This window comes from Manacus candei, unplaced genomic scaffold (assembly GCF_025592945.1).
Source record: "Manacus candei isolate 608988 ecotype Guabito, Panama unplaced genomic scaffold, ASM2559294v1 h1tg000050l, whole genome shotgun sequence".
NCBI classification, from domain to species: domain Eukaryota; kingdom Metazoa; phylum Chordata; class Aves; order Passeriformes; family Pipridae; genus Manacus; species Manacus candei.
Genome location: NW_026138098.1, coordinates 28,494,613 through 28,516,823, shown reverse-complemented (window position 1 = coordinate 28,516,823; position 22,211 = coordinate 28,494,613). Strand labels below are relative to the sequence as shown.

The window sequence follows — 22,211 nt, the reverse complement described above, 5'->3', positions numbered from 1 at the left end:
TTGAGATGTGGGAGGGGGTTTGAAAATAGGGAATTGGATTTTTGAAGCTCTCAAACCATAACAACTTATCTTCACTTAAATTTGTGAGGTCAGAAGTGACTGTATTTCTCTTTACTTCTTCTCCCTAACAATTAGTTACTATAAAAAAAAAACAGGAAAAAAAAAGTAGCATTTTCACCTCTTGTGTCAAAGGCAGCAGCAATGCATTTGTTTATTAAAAAAGTATTTGCATGGTAGGGTAAAGGCTTAACTTTTTGGCTGGATAGATTTTTTTTTTTTTTTTTGGTGAGGGGAACAAGAGAGGATGAGAGTAATTAATAAATTATATTTTGTAACTGAAGCCACAAAAAGGGGAAAAAACACACAGAAAATGATTTTGTAATCAGGGAAAAGTGCCTCTAAATGTCTGGGTTTTGTCAAGGTGTTCTGCAGTCTGAAGTCCCATTACTGACACTTTGCTTAGAAAAGAGTACATTGATTTTTCTCACTAGCAAAAGGAGTAACTGGATCATTCACTTAGAAGTGAGATAAGGCCTGTCTAAATCTGATGTTTCTCATCATGAAATCCACTTTTATATTACACAGGGAGGGGTCAGTCACTCCCTACTGGTGGCATTCTTAATTTTCAGTGTGTATAAGAAGGAAACTGGTGTGCAAAATAGCTCAAATGTCCTGGGGAATCAGGCCCAGAAATGAAGTCTGTATTCAAGGATGCATGTTGTTAATGTGTTTTGGTGTTTCAAGCACATTTTTAGCCATCTCAAAGGACCAAAAAGAGTGCAATTCCCAGCTTCTCCAATCACATATATTAATTTCAGGATGTTCTTTCAGCGAAAAATTCTTACAGTAAGTAGAGATGACATGTTTGTCTATGTTTATCTGCTGTGCAGCAAAATTACCACCCAATTATGTTTTTATGATTTGCAACATCATCTGCAAGTCATGAGCAGGAATGTGAGTTCTGTAGGGAGTAGGCAGAATTATAAAACTAGACTGAAGTGAGAAATATTAGTCTGGCTTTCTGAGGACCAGTGCCAGTGTTTATCACTTTATATAGGTTTGATTTTGAGATGTTTGTTTATTCAGAAGGTTTACTCTCTTGCTTTTTAAACTGAGAGCAATCTTCAGATGTCCCCATTTTTATTAAAACAAAACACTCACTTTTTATTGTAGCCATACTGAAATACTTGCCAGTTCATCACCAAAAAATTAAGCACAGTGCATTTTTTTAAGCGAATTCATGGCACTACCAGAGAAGGGAAGCCCACCATGTTTGCATTACTGTCATACTTAGAAATTTAGAAAGCATTATACCAGCATAGAACAAAAAGTCTCTGCCCCAAAGAGCTTGCTACCAAAATACAGGGAGACAAGAAATGCAAGGTGTACAGGCAGCAATGTATATCTGATTTAAGAGAAAAGAATGGGGGGGGGTTATCAAAGAATGGGATGCAGGGCAATAACAGTAAGAAATGGGCTGGGAGGGGACAGGATGAAGATGAACTGGGCTTAGACTAAGCTGGACACAGCCATGCTGGCACACATGGGTCCTTGGCTGCAACCTTGTGATAATTGCCCTGTGCATTCTGCTAATTAAGGTCAGAGAAAAACGGTGTCGTGGCAGCTGAAACAAGTCAGTGAGGATCCAGAGGAGGCACTTAGCAGAGAAGGTATTAATAAAGGCCACGCTGAGGAGGTAAAAAAGAATCTGTTCATTTAGAGAGCCTCGTGTGAACACTTGGGAAATCAGAGTCCAAGGTGGTGACAGGCTGGATGATAACCCAGGCAGAAGAGTTTATAAAGAAATGGGCATGTGGCTTTGCACTTCTGTACATTGAGAAGCACTGATTATGCTGCACTGGATTCTGTTCCAGCTTAGGCATTAGACCTGTTTGAGTTTGGTCTTTGTGTGAAGAATTTCAAGTTGCAGCAGAGACAAACTCCTCATAACACCTCTGTTCTCAGTGGTCATTATAGAATTCTGACCAAACCTCAAACACTCCTTTAGTCTGTACCAAATCCTGCTTCTGTTTCAAAGGCTGGCCCTTTGGCTCAAGTAGGAAACTGTTCACTGAAATATCTTACAGACTCAGCTAAAATATCCTTTGGCATTTTTAATTTTCACTCATTCTTCAGGCTGTTTTCAGAAAAAAATCAAATACAATATTTAGAAAATTCAGTGTTAGCAAGTGGTCAGTTTGATCCTCCTCATCCTACCCAAATTCCTGAAGGCACTGGGTACAGAGTAGTCTAGAACAGCAAAACAGGGCACCTGCAATAGCTGTGAGTTGCTGAGACTTAAACTGCAGTCAGTCATAAAGCTGCCTGCTTATTAGTGCAGTAACAGAATTTTCTCCCACCAGTGGCTTGACAATCACAGCTTGTTGGTTTGGGTATTTTTTTTCCTACAGAACCACTGATGGTATTTCTGGAAACAATAGGATTCCTTTCACAAGGCTGATGTAAGACAAGACATTATGTGCCAAAAAAAAATTATTGTATAACCATCAGGGCAGTATATGTATTTTCTGTGGATCATTTGCAGACCATAGTCCTATAATCTAAGGAGAAATATGATAATTCTTTCATATCAAATGAACCTCACTTTGTTTATGTTCTGGTTATCATGAACTATTATTTCTCAAATGTCAGGGGTTTCATTTTGATTGCTGTGTGTGGGTACAAATTGCTTCATATTGCTTAGTCTTTTCACATTTTTCATTTGCTTAGTCTTTTCAACTAGGCTGTTTCCATTATCTTCCTCTGTCTTACCTATCAAGACACTTCTGCAGCCCCTTCCATGAGAGGCTCTAGTCACTGAGTTCTTTCTGTTTCAGAAGTAACTACAACATAAACAGGTTAAAGAACAAACAATCAAAGCCCAAATGGTACCAATAGTTCTTCCTGTAAGAAGAACTATTCGTCCTGACCCAAACCTGGCACTGCTGTCTCTGGCCATCTCTAATGGCAGTCAGTACTTGACTGGGGGGAAAATGCTGGATACAATTTCTCTGCAATTTTATTTCTCACCTCTTCACCAATAATCTTCCTCTTACTGGAGTCCTGTCACAGCTGGGAAACACAATTCTGCTGTATCTGCATAAGCAAATCTTTCACAATCCCTGCTTCCAGCAAAAATGACCACCACGTGCTGACCCCACATGTCAGCCCACTGCAGTTGTCTGTGACAGAGACCTGATCTTTTAAGGGGAGGAGAGTTAACAAGGGAAGTTTTCTTTCAGGTTGGTATCTTATTATTGCCTGAAGGATGGGGAGAGTGTTTTTCTGCAGTGGTACAGCAGCTTTTCAATAATTTTTAAAATGCAATTTTTCTCTGCTGAAAGTAGGCACTAAACTGCACCAGCACAATCAGTTTTAGCTCACATATGTGAGAAGGAGAGAGCTCTTACTTGGGAACTGAAAGTAGGGAAGCTTCTAGCTGAATTATTTGAAAAGAGTTTGGCTAGCCAAAATTCCCTGGAGAAGGGTAGGCTTTGCACAGAGGTTAAGCCATAGGAGACAGGAAAGGAATCTGAAAGCTCACTCCACAAAGTAAGGTAAGAGGCTTTTTTTGGAGGGACTGCAAATCCAACTTGGCTTGGTGTGGGGAGCTCTTTGTACAACTACTTTGCCTTCAGACTTGGTGGGGAAGGACAAGAGGGACAGAGGTGGGTTAACCTTTTTGAGCTACCTGGCCTTGAAGCCATAAGCCACCAGAGAAAGCTGGAAATGGAACTGGGGAAACTAAGGCAGAGCATCTGCTGGATTGTGCCTTGCCATAGAGTGGCAGCCTAATGCCATTTACAGGGATACACTCATAGTGTTGGAGAGATCACTGATATAATCTCTTCATCTCAGTGGAAAAGATTTTTTTTTATAAGTCTTAGAAAAAACCCTTGTGTTTGATTGGACTTTTCTAAACCATCCTTTCTGGTCTGGCCCTTCTGTACTTGGTCCAGCCCTGGGATTCTCCCTCTCCTGCTGTGGGGCTAAACAGCCCAGTGTTAATGTTTGCTGGCTGCACCCTGCAGTTTGTGCTTTTGCTGTTCATCAGAGATCTTGGCTACCCTACAAACTTAGAACTGTCCATGAGGTGAATTATTCACTTCTACAGCAGAGCAGAAACCACGTTGATTTGATTTACTGTTTTCTATTTTGTCTATTGATTTTTGAGTAGTCCCAAGTGTATGCTCCCATGAAAGGCCATACAGAACTTTGTACTCAGTCTAACAATTTTATTTACAAAGAGTCTCCTTGCCTCCATGTCCCCTTGCCAAGTTGCTCCAGGCATGAAGAACTAAATTTAATTTCTATGATTAATAGAGCCCAAAGAAGATATATATTACACAACTCTCTCCCTGCTTTGTTATTTGGGGTGCCAAAATTGCAGTACACTGTCTGGGAACAGCTAAGAAGTGGGAGAGCTCCCACCTGACACATCTTAGCTGTTAAAAGGCAAAAAGAACACAGATGGTTGAAACCACATTTTTGTATAAAATGAGCAACCAGATTTCAATGGCATATCTAAGCAGATAACTTTGTTGCAGGTACCAGTAGAAAAGTAGGTCCCTAAAAATGCTTCTGAGAGAAATGTGGTTTCAGGTGTTGCAGCCACTGACAAGCAATACCACAGCAGACAGCCAGGGCTGTCTGTACAGCAGGGACTGTGTAAGGGACTCACACTGTGTAGTGTGATATTGCCTTTTGAAAGGCAGATACTGCACATAGTCAGGCTCTCAAGTGAAAAATCAATAGTTCCTCCCTCTACCCCATCACTTACAGGAAGACCTAGCATGGCTAGAGGGCAAGCAGAGCATATTCTGAGCATATCATTGTCTTCCCCAAGATGTTTTCAGGAATTATCACTATCATTCTCTACCTCACAGTGGGGAAAATAAAATCACTCAACTTGAAATACCTGACAACTTTGCTCTGTCCATTCCTCACTTGTGGAAACTCAAATCCCAGGACCTGTATTTGCACTCAAAGAAGAGTGGGACTTTACTTTTCCCATTTCTCAGTAATCTGTTCTTCTTTCCTCATGCTGGCCTTGGAAACCTAGGTGATCTTTCAAAAAACTTAAGGAAGCCCAGGTGAGCCTTTGTAAAGATGTCTCAAGGTTGTTAAAGCCGAGCTGACCGTACCCCATGTCGTTTAACTCTGCTGGCATTTCCCAACAGCAGGCTCTTTATCTTCTGAGCAGCAGATTACCTGTTGTTTCAGTCCACTCTGTATTCCTGCAGATGAGCTAAAACCTAATTCCACATAGAGCTCCCAGCCAAAGAAGAGGACAATGAGTTCTTTTTCCATCACTGTAAGACAAGTCCTATGCTCATTTGGACATTAATTAAATTTTATCCAGGCATTATCTTTCCCTTTTTCTGTTAGACAATTTTCTCAGTTTCCTGGAAGGGTCCCAGAATCCATGGTTTGCTGCTGGTTTTGCCTGTAATTTATAAAAAAACCCCTATGAACAAAAGTAAATTATCAATAGCAAGAGGTTGCATTGGGTCTGACTGAGCTGGAGTTAATTTTCCACATCATAGCCCTCCCAGAGCTGCACTGGTACCTATGAAGGTGTTGCTCACACACCAGTGTTTTGGCTGCAGCTGAGCAGTGCTGGGGCAGCATCAAGGCTGTCTCTCCAGCACTCCCCTCTTACCAGTAGGCTGGGGGTGGGCAAGATCTTGGGAGGGGCCATAGCCAGGACAGCTGATCCAACTGACCAAGGGCATATTCCATACCATACTGTGTCTGCTCAGCAATAAAAGCTACGAGAAAGGAGGACGAGGGGGCATTTTTATTACAATGTTTGTCTTCTGGAATAACTGCTATGCCTATGGAAGCCCTGCTTCCTGGGAAGTGGCTGGCCATCACCTGCTGATGGGAAGTAGAGAATAAATTTTTTCCTACGCTTCTGCACATAGCCTTCACTTTTGTTTTATTAAGCTACCTTTATCTTGAGCCAAAGTTTTTTTCCATCTTATTTTTAACTTCCCCCCCCAATCCTGCTGTGGGGAGGAGGGATAGAGTAGCTTCGTGGGTAGCTGGTGTCCAGCTGAAGTCAGGACTCTAAAACTGGGAAGGCCATTCTCACCATAGTTCAACGTGACAGAATTCTGAGATTAATTCTGGGCAGGTTTTCTTTTCTCCAGAAGTGACTGGAGGGCAATTCAGACCTTGCCATAAACCAGGTGAACTTCCACCACGTTTCACACATAAAACTAGGTCAGAAATGTCTGAAAGCATTAGGACGAGCCAGATGACTTTGAAAGCACCTGGGGTCACAAACTGATACATTTTCTCCATTGGGCTTCCCAGGAATACAATAGAGATAAGCTTTTGGTAGAGAATAAACAAGGAAGAAAGGCCAAATTTCCTTCCATATCCAGGCCTAACATTCTGGTAACTTTAAGTGAAATAGCCTTACCTATAAAGAAAAACAACCATCTCAATAAAATACTTGGAACTGTTCTCTCTGGTTTAATACTGCATATAAAACAAAGCAAACCTGAGAGAAAAAAGTTTTATGAATGATTTGCTATATGTCTTTGTCCGACTTCTTGAGCCCTAGAGACAGAGAATGAGATGTCTTGTACTTCACACCTTGTGCAGTTCTAGGATGACTCCTCTCCTTCCATGGAAGCTGAGGCATCACATTTAAAACTGGGCAGCTGAATTGCCTCTAGCAATTGGCTTCAATAAAGGATCAGACAACTACCACCATGTGAGAACATTTCCACTGGACATGAATCTTAGTGTTAGGGTCCAATTTTCAAAATACTTTCCCCTAGCTTGGAAGTGCTTAGCATTCACAGAGTCCTGAGGTGAAGGAAGGATACCAGAGCAGTAGCCCTCTTTGGACAAGCACTTGCTTCTCACTGGGAATACTTTCTTTCTCTCCTTTTCTGCTTATTGTTTCATCATACACTCTCAGGAGCTGCTGAACTAATCAAATTCATCTACTTGGGAAGGCATGTACAACAATGCCAAATCTAATGAAGCAAGAAGACACATGGCTTTTGTAATGTCTAATTTACTTTTAAAAAGACCACATTTATCCCCTGAGCTGATTACTCTGCCAAACATATTATGGGGTCCTCTAAAAATGCCAAAAAATTGGATGCTTCCAGGCTAACTGGAAATGAAATATTTTCAGTGCAGTGACTCCTTGTTAAGATGAAAGGAAACAAGAAGGAAGAAAAATGTCATCTGTGACTGAGGGAAAAGAAAAACTTCATGTGCAAGCTGCATGTAAACAGACTGTGTTGGCATTGTCCAAAACTTAGACATAAAGCAGAAAACTAAGAGGATCTAAGCAAAGAAAATGAGAATGTTGAGTCAAAGATCACATCTGATCCAGTGTTTATGCTTGTCTTGAAGATTGTATGCCTCAAACTTTATGTCTTATCAGTTTGACAAGATCAGGATGTAACTGTATGCAACTCCTTTGAACATAAAGTTCACACAAATGGGACATCTCCCATTGTCTCCTTTCTCTGCACATCAATCATTTCAGTGTCCTTTCTGCTCCACTCCCTTGATAAGCTTTATCTGAAGACAGTAGGAGCCTTTGCCAGTCTCACATTGTGGCTTTCTGCAATGGCACCTCCTGCCTCTTTAGGAGTAAAATGGGAAATTGTCTTCCAGAAAGGTCCTGTCCCTCAAAATGTCCAACACTGTTGTTTGCTGCCTCATTCTTACAGTGTGCTGCCTGCAAGCACTGTGTGTGCAGGAACAGAGTGATGGATTTGGAGTTCACAACAATGTCTTTTGAAATTTGTACCATTAATGTCACATCCACCACAGCCCCGATATTCTTGTGTCTGATGTCACACACAGAGAAGGGGGGAAGAGCACACTCTAGAAAATTACTGTAGGATCTCAGACACTGACAAAGCTGGAAATTGGCAGTCCTAGAGCCACCTCTGGGTGGTTTAAATCTGGCCTGGTTGTGCCTACCAGCACTACAGGACAGAGATACTCCGTGGAATATCTTTGCCTTTCATGACAGGTCTGCTAACAATTATTTTTAAGATCTCACGTTTGAGAGGCTGTAGCATCTAAGTGTCTCCTCTGGTTAATGTTCAGTGGCCTGGTGACACAAGGTTACTGCCTTCCTTAAATGACTGTCAAGGAAAGGGACTCTGCAGCACTACAGGTGAGTGCCTTTCATTAGAGGCACAGCTCCCGTTCATGCAAAGAAATGCAATCCCTTTGCCTTCAGTTTATGGTTAGATGCTGCTTGTGCTAATTTAAGGAAAGGTACATGAGAAGAGGAGTGTGTGCAGAGCTGGGGGAATACAGTTCCCACCATTACTCTCACAGCCTTCTCACAAAGGCTTCCCAGTAACAGTTCACACCATCTATTTTTATCCCCAGCTGCAATGAAGCTAATAGCTCGCATCAGGGTCATTTTGGCAGTGAGTGGAAGGCCTAAACTCTCTGATATTTAGGCTGCAGTATCTGCTAGAAGAGCTTTTTCACACACTGTGCCTAATTCTCTATTGCAATTAAACTTCACTTTACCACAGTAAATGGCCTTCAGCTGGGAATACAGCAATTCGTGTCTCTTTGCACAATGCAATGTAAAGCAAGATTGGTGTGAATAAAAACCTGCTCATGTATGCCCTACATAACACAATTGAAAAAGAAACCAGGCACCTCTTGAAACAGGTGGATATTTGCTGTTTTCTGCTAAGGTATTTGTGTGTCTTTTTTTTTTTTTAAACTAAAGAGCAGAAAAGGATGATGTCAGTGGGTTTTATCCCTATGTTTTGTTTATTTTTAGAAATGGACCAACAAACAACCATGACCTAAATTCTACAAGACAGAAGTGCACACAAGCACATTGTTTCATATCAGAATGTATTTGAGTTCTGACAATTTCAGCAGAACTGTACACATATATCTTCTTTAAAAGCAGGCTACAAAAAACTAATTCACCAATACAGTGAAAGTGAACTGTAAGGTCTAATATTTGAGACGGCGAACTCAGCCCTTTAACTTTTTTGTTTTCACGCACAGATAATGTGCAAATAGCGTTAAAATTCAGACATAAATCTGTCAGAGGCAAAAAAGAGATGACAGCACTTTGAAGTGAGCATCAGTTTTATACTGTCATTATAGGGAAGCTGGAATCAGGGTGGAAGAAGCTTCCAACTGGGCATGTGCGGACTCTGCCCCCCTCCTGTATTTAAATGGAAGCCGCTGCTGCTCCCTTTGCTAAGCTGGGGATGGACTGAAGCAACCTGAAGCTCTAGTGAGAAACTCTGCACTGGATCTCACACTGTTCCCAAGAATCTAACAACCTGCTTTGCACACACACACACACACACAGAGGTAAACTGGCTGACTTGAATTCAGAGGACAGCTCTTCTTTCTTGGTTTTTGCTTAGATTTTGTTCACCTAAATAATCAGCCCATCCAGAGGGGGATCTCTTGTCCCTCTGAGGAAGCCAACAGCACCAAAACTGTGGAGGCCTTCAAAGCTTGGAATGACTCGGAAGCCAATGCCTACACACTCATGGATCTGCCTCTTAGAGCCCCAACAGTAAGTGTTTTCTGTCACTAAAAGCTGTAGCATATAGATCTCTGGCAAGGCTGCCATTTATAGGACTGTAAATGGACATTTAAGGAGCATGTACACATTTAATGCTGTAATGCCATAATGCAGAACATAATGAAAACTTTTAAATCCTCTTTTTATTCCTTAAACTATTTATTTAATGCAGAAAGGACTGCATAAGCAGTGTTTTTCAGCAGTTACACGGGTAGAAGGCAGAAAGGAATGGCTGATGGCACAGTGCATCCAATATGTTGCAAACTATTGAAACGTTCTTGTACATTGAACAGCTGTTTAGCAGCTCAAACACAATGCTCGCTTGTGTTATTATCCAGGATGGAAATCCCTATAATTTCTGTAATAATCTGTATGTAAGTGCAGTGGAGTGCTTATGTCAATGTTAAAAGAGCTGTTATGTGCAGTTACCCAGGAAAGTTTTCCAGAAATTTTTCCCAAGTAAGTCCTATCACAGATCTTTCTCAGTTTTTAAATACTGAAGAGAAAGAAAACTTCCTTGGAAGTGTGCAGGTGAGAATTTGTTGTGATGACACTTCAGAATGGAATCTTTTGGGTTTGCTAAAAATATTCTCCATCCGACCCCACAAGCCTGAACCAAAGGAGTTCAGAGGTCCTCTGCCTTTGTCTCTCAGTATGCTATCAGAACTACAAAGTTTTGTTCACCTGCTGTCTATACAAAAGTCTGTTTAAAAGTATATAATAAAAATGTGACCCAACCTAATTTTCAAAGTTTTTAAAATCTAATCTTAATAAAACCTGGATGTGTAAAGTGTATTACAGAAAAATTAACAGAGAAGTGTCCAGAGCCAAGGCACTTATACACTAAATTAGATGGATAACACAAGAAAGAGGATACCAGAACACAGCAGGGAGAGAAAAAAGAGACTGGAGAGAGCATGGCAAAATGGAAAAGGATTCTGGGGATGGAGTGATTTACACTGGAAAATTAAAAATTGATCTTTGACTTAATCTGCTGAAAGATTTAATTAGCTGTCTGTTTCCCCTCCCTAGGTCAAGTGCCTGTATTTCCAAACTTTTGTGGTTTCATTTGACACATAAAACTGGTTTAAGAGAGTTTCAGGACTGAAAGCAGAATGCGCTGCTTGTGGCTGAGATTAAATCTGGAAGATAGGATACAAAATCTACTATCCAAATTGCTCAACGAGACAAACGTCATCCTGCTGTCAACTGGGGAGAGGGCTTAGCAGTCAGCGTCACCCTGCTGAAACCCTAATTGAGGTGGGATTACACTCCTGGCTGTGCTGCCTGTCAGCACACAGCAAGTGCCTACAGAGGCAAGCTCAGAAATCAGAGTGAGGGCCTGTAAAGAAAAATGAGTGCTCTCAGTTGTTTGTTTGAGGCCTCTTGTAGGTAGGCAATACAAACACCACACAAGAAACCCCGGGAAATGGTAGTGTTTCTGATCTGATAATTTTTCTAAACTATGTAGTTTGTTGTAATTTAAAAGGCCTAACACATTGGTTGGATAAGTCATACTGTGTAAATAAGCAGCTTCCCTACCTGTATTTGTAAGAAAATTACCAACAAAGGAACCTGTTATATTGCCAGAGTCAATGTCAGACTGCCAAAACTTGCACGTGTTTTGGAACTGGGCTCTATTCCATTCAAACATTAATTCTGCAAAACCAATGCCTACATTGGTGAGTCAGATGAATTCATAAAACCCACAGCATAACAGTCACTATTTCCTTTTCCTTTTCCCTTTCCTTGTCTTGTTTTACACCAAATTAGATACAATCCATCTGCCATGTTCAGGCAGAAGTAGCTGAAAAATGTCCTTGTCGTAGTCTTTTCTGTTCCTGGCTTTGGAATTGTCTTGACAAACTTCATGGTGAAATACAAGTTCTGCCCTACATGCCCTAATGAATCTGCCCTGTGGCTGATTAATTTTTACCCTTTCTCTGCTTGCACTAAGCCTTAGCAGGAGGGCCTGTGCTCTGCTCTCTTCCTAAAGAAGGAGGCTGGCTCCTCAGATTGTCCCTCTAGGAAGAATTCTGCCTCCCACAGTAAGCAGCTGTGGCAGCTGGCCATAAATAGAGAATAATGAGGTTCCATATTGTGCTGCAGCCTCCACAGGCAAGGCCAGAACAGCGAGGATTTAGACATATCTATCTGTAACACATTCATTTCTCTTCAAACTCCTGAAAAGCATCTCAAGTTTATAAGCCTCAGTCAAGTTTACTGAAAGACAACTGAAAACACAGTTCTGTTTTAGCTGTCTTGTTGTAGGCAGTAGACAAACATTCCTTTAGGGAAAACAGTGAGCACTTTAAGAGGGCAAACTGCCTTAAACCTGTTTCCCTCCACTCTAGTGTTTCCACACGGACACTCTTAAACCTGCTGGAAGGAAACACATGAATGTAGAGCAACTTTGTGACTTCCTGACACTGCATCTATTGAGGCAAATGATAGGGCAGGATTTAGCAATGGATTACAACTATATATGGAGGATAAAAATATTCTACACTAAGATTATCCTTTCAAAGGGTTAATAACCCTGTTTGAGGATACAAACCAATTACTAAGACTATTTAAAATAAAATTCCCACGTCACTGTTCATTCTGCATGTTTCACATCTCTACGAAGCCCAGTCATGGCTAAAGGCAGGATAATGCTTTGTCAGGAATGCTCATCTGAATTGGTTAACCAGAGTAAAATTATTTATTGATTCTGCAAAACTATAGTCTAAATAAATAATAAATGACATGTCTTTCAGAGATTAAAACCCACAGTTCTTACACAGCTGTAGCAAAAGGCCTGTTTTCATATGCACCCAAACAAAATTATAAAACCTACTTTTAACCTGCTAAAGGTTGAGAGAGTTGGGTTTGTTGGGCCTGCAGAAGAGAAGGCTTTGAGGAGACCTTAGTAGTCTTTCAGTACCTAAAGTGGGTCTATAAGTGGGAATTTTTACAAGGACACAATAATAAGACAAGGAGAAATGGCTTCAAACTGAAGGTTTAAATTAGATATTGGAAAGAAATTCCTTACTATGAGGATGTGAGGCACTGGAACAGGTTGCTCAGAAAAGCTGTAGATGCCCCATCCCTGGAAGTGTTCAAGGCCAGGCTGGATGGGGCTCTGAGCAACCTGGTCTAGTGGAAGGTGTCCCTGCCCATGGCAGGGGGGTTGGAACTGGATATTCTTTAAGGTCCCTTCCAACCTAAACCATTCTGTGTTTCTATGAACACCCCCAAGTCCTTCTCCCGAGGGCTGCACTCAATCCACTCTCTGCCCAGCCTGTATTTGTGCTTGGGATTGTCCTGACCCACATTTAGGACCTTGTCTTGGCCTTGTTGAACTCCATGAGGTTTCACAGCTCCCCTCTCAGGCCTGTCCAGGTCCCTCTGGATGGCATCCCTTCCCTCCAGCGTGTCAACCCCAGCACACAGCCTGGTGTCACCAGCACACCTGCTGAGGGTGCCGATCCCCCTGTCCCTGTCACTGACAAAGCTGTTGAACAGTGCTGGTCTCAGTACCAATCCCTGCATCATGAGGTGTTTATAGGAAGAAGGCTGAGCAGAAAAACAAGGCATTATCACTGCAACTGAAACAGTAGCTCAGAGTATTCTCACAGGACAAGTGCAACAATACAGGTTGCAACAGCGGGATTTTTATTCTTCCCTTCCAACCAAGCGCTGTGGGAGGACACAGAAGACAGAACAAACAAGGCTAATGCCCTGGAGAAACTGAGCAGAGAAAAGCTTTGGGAATTAACTGATTTCTTGATTATCCTGCTGACCTGATTTTCTCAAGCATTATCTTTTTCTCCCATCCTTTCCTTTGACATGCAATTCCAATAGAAGTTACAGAGCTGAACTTGAGACAGGGACACGTTTTTATCTTGTAGTAAGGAAGCTGTATGTATGCAATTTAGTGATGAATTTGTAGTCCTTAAGCCTGATCTAATGCCTTCTTGGTCAACTAGTAACCTTCTTTGACTGACAGTCATAGAATCAGACCTGTATTTCCAATATAAACAGTGAAATTAATTTTTTTAACAATTGATTTTTATCTCTTAGAGAACAGCCAGAGTTGTATTCTCTTTAGGACTTGTGCCAGAGGGTACAAGTCCTAAAGAAGTCCACACTAAAATGCTAATTTATTCCTTTCTGCCACAGATCTCTTTTTTTTGCCCTTATATGTAGTATAATTTATGTCCTTTAACTGCTCCAGTATAAATATTACTCCTTTATTTTTCCCACACTTGACATTTTTATTGACTCTGAACTTGTTTCACTTGTGAATGTCACTTCAGTCTTCTACTTTCCCTTAAGTAACCTTGCCTCTCTTGTGATTTCTCTGTGTATTTATATTTGTCTTTTAAGTTTTTCTTGTCCTTAGTCCCCCCAAAATTTAATTCAAATTAAAGCCATCTCAATCTGGTTTTTGTAGCCAAAACAATCTCCTTTAGTTGCTTCATTTCTATTACATTGATCCAGTTCTGATTAAATGGGTAGCTACAGGGAAAAAACATCAGGAATTTCCATTCCATTAATAATCATAATTAACCCTCTGTAGAACAGCAGTTTAACAATTTTCTAGCCACAAGACTAAGGAGAGATTAAACCAACCCAAACCAAAGAACACATGACTTCATTTACTTAAAACAGTTTTATCTCAGACTCTCCCTATCCACTTGCTATTAGTATGGGATTATTTCTGTTAGTTTACTGGCAGTGTGTTGAGCACAGCAATTTCCACCTAGGCAAGGTGCCCATTCATGTTGGTGATGTGATACCAACTTACACTTTGCTGCAGGAACCTGAGCAATAAATGCCACAATACTGTCATCCAGTTAGTGTATTAACCTTAACATTCTTCTCCAGTTACCATAACAGCCAGAGCTATATTTTCTCTCTCTAAGATCAGAGTATCTGTCCAGCATTTCATTGCTGCTAATGTAGGAACCCAAGGAGTGCACTCCAGTTGTTGAGGGTTGCTGCAGGCAGACCTTCAGCACACAAAGCAAAGACAATCTCTTCCAGAATTCCAGACACTCCTGGGGGTCACCTCTTGCTATTGGCACACTGATTTTAAATACACACTGCCTCTGATAACCTCAGCCCAACCTCACAGATGTATCCAGAAGTTATGTCCACCTCTACTGTCTACAAATACCCATTTCCTTTGACAGCTGGGGTTCTGTCAAAGGCATTTATGACTTGCACTCTAACAGTGAATGCCAACTACCACACAGCTGTAGCATAAAAGGTAGAGCTTCATATCAACCTCTGTGCACTTTCCTCCTTTCCTGCTAGCAACCTTCCTTTTCCTAGAAAGGAATGACTGCACATGACAGCTGTGCCCCCACTGCCAGTATCTATGATGGGAAAGAACATATCCAGCCTCCAGCACTACTGAAGTTTGGTACAGGCACAGACCTTGGTGAGGCAATTCCCCTGTCCTGGGTCCCAGGCCACAGCCAAGTTGACAGTATTCACAGGAGGTAGGCTACAAAAGATTTGAAGTATTTCCTGGTCTTTTCACACCCCTGGTGTGATCCTGGAAGCTCAGCAGCTGAGGAGTGCCATGGCTGCAGCTTGCAGGGTTAAGCTATGAGCAGAGTGAGTGGCCACCCTTGATGAGAAAAGCCTGGCTGTGAAGAAGTGGCAGATGAATGAGGATGTGACCTGGTATTTTTCATGACTCGATTAGCTGGTTGGAGCTGATGCCAAAAGGTGTTTAGGACACTGGCAGCTGCACAGAGGTGAGTGTTTAAGTCTCCTCACCTGACCTTATGTCAAAAGGCAGCAGAACAGGAATAATTTGGACAGCAGTTCTTCTCTTCAGTTTCTATCAGGTCATCCTGCTTCTTGGGTGCAGCCTTATAGTTTGCTTCGTTGCTTCAGTCTTGACCTAAAATGTTTTTGTGACTCCTCATACTTAAGTAAAAAAATGTTTTTAAAATTATTTAAAATACTGTAGTCTTCAGACTTGGCTACAGAATTTTACTCTGAGTTATTAATTGATTAAGACATAGATGCTTTGATCAAAGTGCTTTATGAAATACTTCACAGACAGCAAAATACTTTTATTCAGTGCAGAGCAAAACCAGAACTGGTGTGGAAACCAGGCATAATGTATACAGGGTTTGTGTTTTAGTTTTCCTGATCCTTAATTTAGTTTCCAAAAGACTCTTGTTTATCACTGTCAGGCTTTTGGTAATCAGCTCTTGAGGGCAGCTTGCAATTCAATGTTATTCAGTGGGAGAAATGGAATAGCCATACTGCTAAAAGGGTGAACACCTGTTTCTCCATAGATCATTTCTACTTAGTCAGAGTCTACCCAGTGATGTCATAGGACAACAGAAATCACACTTCACAGGTACAGAAACTTTCCTGAAATGAAAACTATAGAAAGCTTACTTGTTAAATACTGCATTCCTTGATGTCAGATGCCATGAAACGGGTCCCTTCCTGTCTCTTTTTTTCCTCCTCTATATCCTTATCTTTCTTTTGGGAGGGAACAGGTTGCTTTTCTGCACCAAAATTCTGAATAAACAGCAAACATATAAAATGCCTTTTGCACTGTTGATGGCATATTTATACCCTGAGGTTTAGCAACAGTAAATGTAGTTTGAAAGCCATTAGCTTATTCTGACTTTTTTTGCTTGCTGTCTTTTTGCATTCTGGACTGTTTCCTCTTCCATAGAAGCACATGCCAGCTTATTCTGAAGTCTGGCAATATACCTATGACCTCTTGTTTGCTCCATAGAAGATGACAGTGCAAGATGTTCCTGATGCCTTTCCTACAGTGGATGTCCCAGACCATGCCCATTATACGATTGGAATAGTCATTCTTATAGTGGGGATCACAGGAACTCTGGGTAATTTCCTGGTCTTCTATGCTTTCTGCAGGTATCTTTCTTTTGAATGTCTTTTTAAATATTCAAATATAAGAATGTTAACCGTACCTTGTGCTCTGCAAACACGGTGCAGGCATGCTATCAGACTGCTAGGCAGGCATGGTAAAATGCACCAAGAGACATGGCTGTGGGAGAAGAGGTGGCAAACCTGCCATTTCCCTCTGACTTCCTCCCAATACCCATAGCCATAGCAAAATGGTTAGCAAAACTCCCCAGAATCACCCAGATATGCCAAGAAGTAGAAAAGCAGCCAAAGCAGAAACGTTCATTTTTTTCCTACTGCCTGAACTGTGTCTGCACTGGACTGATGGGCTGTTTTGCACCCCTGTGTCCCACAAATCTCTATTTTTGATGTGTCCTTCTTCCTGCTTTTAGCTGCTCAGTTTCTTTTCCCCCTCTGTTCCTTAGTGGCCATGCCCCATTTTTTCACATTTTCTAACACTTGGCTTATTTCCTTTTAACTAAAGCCACATTCCTGCTCTTATACCTGAGGGAAATTTGTTCTCTGACAACAATGTGATATGTCTACCATGTCCACCTGTGTCTGCTTTGTCACACTGAGGCAGAGCATTGGCATCATGTCCAGGCTGGTGAGCTTCTACTGTGTGATTGGTCTTTAGACACTAAGTAATAAACCAAAATAACAGCAATTACATGATAATTTGCCTGGGTTAACTCACATCACTGGAGTGTGGAGGAAAGTAGTCTGGGTCTCAAGTCTGTATTTATGGGGTGCATTAAATGTTAGGTTTTGGCATGTGCATTCAAAGTAGATACCAACACTTAAGTGTGAATGACAATGGCCTTAAGAACAGGAAAGGGCTGGCATGCAGGTCAGATATGTGAGGATGAAGGACGTGTGCTGGCTGAGCTCTTTGCTGATCCCATACGGGAAATCCAGTCACAGCAGTTGCAGTTCCACTGGAGGACACAGCTTGTCTTCACTTGAAGGTGTTATGAAAACAGAAAGGGATACTGATAGCAAAGTAACAAGTACATCAGAAATTCAGAGAACACTTGAGGTGCTTACAAAGCAGTCTCAAGTAATGGCAAACAGTAAAACAGCCATTACTGTTTCTGTTACTGCCTGAAACAGAAATATGTTCTGTAATTTTGCAGACTGTGGAACAAATACACACAGCCCATAAGCACCTACCAATAATATCTCCTTGCTCCTAAATTGACAGATAGGGGACAGTAGTTCTAGAGATTGATTCTGGACTAGTGCAAAGAACCATCATTTATTCAGGCCATTTCCAGTTGTGTCTCAGACTGAAAATTTGAGAAAGGAGCTAAAAAGTTACACTGAGCCCCAGAGTGAGAAACTCTCCATTGAGTTTTATGTGTACTCTTTAAAACACTGCACTATAATTCTAAAAATAACATACACAGGCAGGATGCACTGAAGGCTGGCTATTGCTCTCTTTAAAGTCAGTGTTCAGGCCAGTGAAATGAGTGTCATAGAGAAGAACTAATGTTAAACAAATGCTTTATATGGTACATAGTGAGTTTGCTTAATCCCTGTATTTGAAAGTCACTGTTGATCTTATCAGCAGTGGAAAATGCACTCCCTTCTCCTGCTTAACACAACCCAGATCCAGAAATCCATACTGTACATCGACTTTAATTTCCTGTTAATCGTGGACATGCAGTGCACTGGGTTAGAATATCTAAAGAACAATATGATTTATCCCCATCACTGAGCTGGTTATGAGAACAATCCTTTAAAGTGCACAGGAGTATAAGGGTGTAAAACTGAGCCTTGCTTGTGTTCTCTCCTGAGGGAAATGAGAAGCACTATGCTCTAGCTTACTGTATAGCATTCCTTGGTATTTGTGAAGCTGCCAAGGCTCACAGGAAGGAGTAGCAGCACAATTAACAGTGCAGGAGTGTATAGCAACATCTCTTCTGCTCTTTTTAGGACTAGGAGCCTTCGGACTCCAGCCAACATGCTCATCATCAACCTGGCTATTAGTGACCTCCTGATGTCCCTCACACAGTCTCCAGTTTTTTTCACCAACAGCCTCCACAAACGCTGGATTTTTGGTGAGAAAGGTTGGTATATGTTCTTTCTAAGATATCACTGTTTATGTTCTTACCATAGTGGCAGTTCATCTATTTCCTTATCCTCAGGTACTCTTGCAATGTTGAGAACATTTATCAACATTGTCTCAGTGTTGACATAAATATTCCTTTGAACTTTTTTGTCTGTGTGCAATAAATACATTCCCACCAGGAGAGCAAAATTACACGAGACAGATCCAAAGACAGCATTGGCAATGTGAGGCACAACACTACTCTTTATGCCAGCATTCTTCCCCAGTCATCTCAGGCCCCAGTTACTTTGTCCTGTGATAAAGAAGCTTTAAAGCTCTTCTAAATAACCTGCTCTGGGCCTTGCACTTGGCAAAGTGAGGCAAGAAAGGCTGGAAAATGTGAGTTTTCACAACAGAAATATTAACTGAACACTTCCTGAGTAGTAATAAAATGTGGAATGAAGGTGCTTTCATTCTTCCTGTATAACTGTTCTAAGAGGAAGATTAGTCTCTGCCTCTTGAACAGCTACTGACAGAGATTATTACTTCTCAGAAGTCAGGGAAGTAAAGTTGCTATTTTGATCTCTGATGACCAAAAATGTATTTTTTTAATTCCATTAAGTGTTCATTTGCATACATGTTAAAATAAAACCCCAACCACTGCTTTTAATCATTAGGTTGTTTGAGCAATTAAATTCACTCATTAATATATTCATAGTCTGAATATTTACTTCAGAAAAATTACTCATTAATATATTCATACTCTGCATATTTACTTCAGTTATGCTGACCTTGAGACATGAATTGTTCCATGATACCAAAGTAACTAAAACCCACTGTTAAGCCAAACAGCTGTTTCTATGGGAGCTGCAGTAAAACTGGATTTAAGCAAGACAGTAATTGACAGCAGAAATGATCCCACTAGAAACATCAGAAATCAATGAGTGAAAATATGTTAAGTATCACTGTCTCCAGCAATTGAAGCAAACAAAATCTTTGAAGTTTATCTCCATGGATAATGTAATTAGTAAGACAGACAGCAGCTTTGAAACAGCATTATAACTGCAGGAAAACTGAAGTTTCATTGCTTTACAAATTCCAGGAGACATTAGTTCATAAGAGACACAGACTTGAACTCTCCCAGAAATTAATTAGCATGGGCAGATTAATTTCACTGCTACTTCTGTCATCTTCATTGAAAGGCTGTGAGCTGTATGCCTTCTGTGGAGCTCTCTTTGGCATTACATCTATGATCACTTTGATGGTGATTGCCTTGGACAGATATTTTGTCATCACGAAACCTCTGGCTTCTGTTGGAGTGACATCTAAGAAGAAGGCCCTAATAATCCTGGTAGGAGTCTGGCTGTACTCTTTGGCTTGGAGTCTCCCACCCTTCTTTGGATGGAGTAAGTGAAATGGAATAAAACTTTTTTGCCCTCATAGCATTGGATTAAAGACCAGTTATAGGTACAGGAGTGGGTTGAATTAATGGCTTGCATATTAGTCTTGAATAAATCAACTTGAAAAAAACCCTGATGAAATACATGTTGAAACTGAAGATCTCTAATCAAAAGAAAAAAATCCAGTGTGTATTACAGAATATTATATGACAATGGCACTTTCTCTTAAGCACATAAAGAACAGTAGATAAATTCACGACCAAAATTTATGAAGAATGTGCCTGCCTATTATCCCATGCCTACTTCTATTGAACCAAATTCAACAATATAAAAGTGAAATAAATGTATTTGTGTTATTTCTGAAGACTTTTTTCATCCTCAAAGGTGCTGTGTAAGACAGTAGTCAATCTAATTTTCTTTATTCACAATAAGGAGGAATACAGTCTGAGCATTTTGTGCAAGTACATCTTTAGTAAGTCTAGACTGTGTTCCAGAGGGACAAATTTCACTGGGTGTTGTCCACATTCTCCATTCAGTGATTGGTGTTGTCACTAAGGCTTCCAATAAGGATGGCATTTAGTAATAACTAAAATGCTTTTGTAAATGCGAATTTTACACCTGCAAATTGGAACACTCGTAGGGCACCTTGATCCTTGCAACGTGTAACAAAGAGAGTTTCTGTTATTCTTCCTCATTTGAATCTACCTCACTACCATTAATTTATCTCCTGTGAGTCACCACTTTCAGTCAGTAAGTTACAATGAACTCATCAGTCAAACCCCCAGCCCATTATTATGCTCCCTAATTCCACCAGAGAATGTGTCTGCTCAGCTGAGGTGAGAACACAGACGGGTTTGACTTTACTCAAGGATGTTGCAACCAACTCAGTTACCGAGCAGAATTTCAGCAGAATTTTGTTATTGTCATATTGTTGTCATCCTGGTGCCCCATAAACATGAAGCATGTTGAAGCAGGCAAACTGCAATATTGGCAGAACAGCCTTTAGTTGAGTGAGGGGCTGTTAGAACAACAAGATGACAATATAGTCATAGATTCTTGATTCTTAATTGGAGAAGGTGGAATAATTGTTTGAAGGGTGTTGTTATCTTTTAATTAGATGCTAATAGTGTCCACAGTATGAACTCTCACACTGTAATTAGATGCATTTGAGAACATCTGGTGCAATACTTTTAAGAGTTGAACAGAAAATATCAGTGTAAACAGTGTAAATTAAAATTCAAAGGTAAAAAGACATTGCTATTATCAATTTATTTACTGAACAGTTTGACAGAGTTCTTTCAAATAGATTGCATTTTATTTCACTCAGAACATTAGATATGTATGATTTTTTTTTTACTTGTACTCAGCTTTCCTCCATGACAAAATTAATTTGATCTACACAATAAATCTTTCTCCTCTGCCCAGTAAATTTCTCTTACCTGCACGAGCTTAAAAAAATGGTAGCCATAGCAATTGGTTTAACTCCTTGGGAGGACAGGAAATGGAGATACTGAAAAACAAATACAGGTCTGGTGCAAGACCCAGTAAGTATTTGGAGAGATGCTCTTTGACTATGATAAGCTTGAAACAATATTCAAGAACTGAAGCAAAATTGTTTAGTTTTTGGAAGCCTTAGACTGCTAAACATGAATACAATAGGACAACAGAGTAAAAGAAATAGAGAGGTGCTTTGTATGAAGAATTGTTTATCCTTTTAAATTCTTTTTGACTTTCAGAGAATAGCACTAAATCCTATGTTATTCTGAGTATCTTTCTCTAATTTCTGCACTCAGAATAAGAATGACTTCATGATTTATGCCTTCTCCTGTCCTTCCTTCTAGGTGCATATGTTCCTGAGGGGCTGCTGACCTCCTGTTCCTGGGACTACATGACTTTCACCCCATCAGTCCGCGCCTACACGATGCTGCTTTTCTGCTTTGTCTTCTTCATTCCTTTGATTGCCATCATATACAGCTATGTCTTTATATTTGAGGCTATCAAGAAGGCCAACAAGTAAGTAGCCAACAGTCTCAAATTTCTATCCTTTTGTTTAAGTGACTGTTTATTTTCTTAAAACAAAGAAAGAAAGAAAGAACGGAAGAAAATTGGGAAGTTTTTCACTTTTATTTTGTATGCACAACTGGGACAGGCAACCAGACAAGAATTCTGTCAATAGTCAACATGGTAAGAAGCATGATCCTTAGAAGTGCCATTCCACTTTAAGCCAGAGCTGTTCAGAATATTGTCTAATGACATGGAAAAGGGTACAGAAATTAACCAAGCATAAGAAGTACAAAAGGGA

At 40.6% G+C, this 22,211-nt stretch overlaps 1 protein-coding gene across 1 annotated transcript in view; it reads left to right on the top strand.

Annotated features, from left to right (window-relative positions):
* Positions 1-16,076: 16,076 nt before the first annotated feature.
* The window catches only part of OPN4 (opsin 4), a 14,933-nt gene continuing 8,798 nt past the window's right edge, over positions 16,077-22,211 (top strand). Inside the window, exons 1-4 of the mRNA XM_051799847.1 lie at positions 16,077-16,465; positions 18,395-18,528; positions 19,712-19,915; positions 21,751-21,922. Of these exons, the coding sequence (XP_051655807.1) occupies positions 16,326-16,465; positions 18,395-18,528; positions 19,712-19,915; positions 21,751-21,922 (650 nt within the window). The 5' untranslated portion in view covers positions 16,077-16,325. The remainder of the gene's footprint in view (positions 16,466-18,394; positions 18,529-19,711; positions 19,916-21,750; positions 21,923-22,211) is intronic.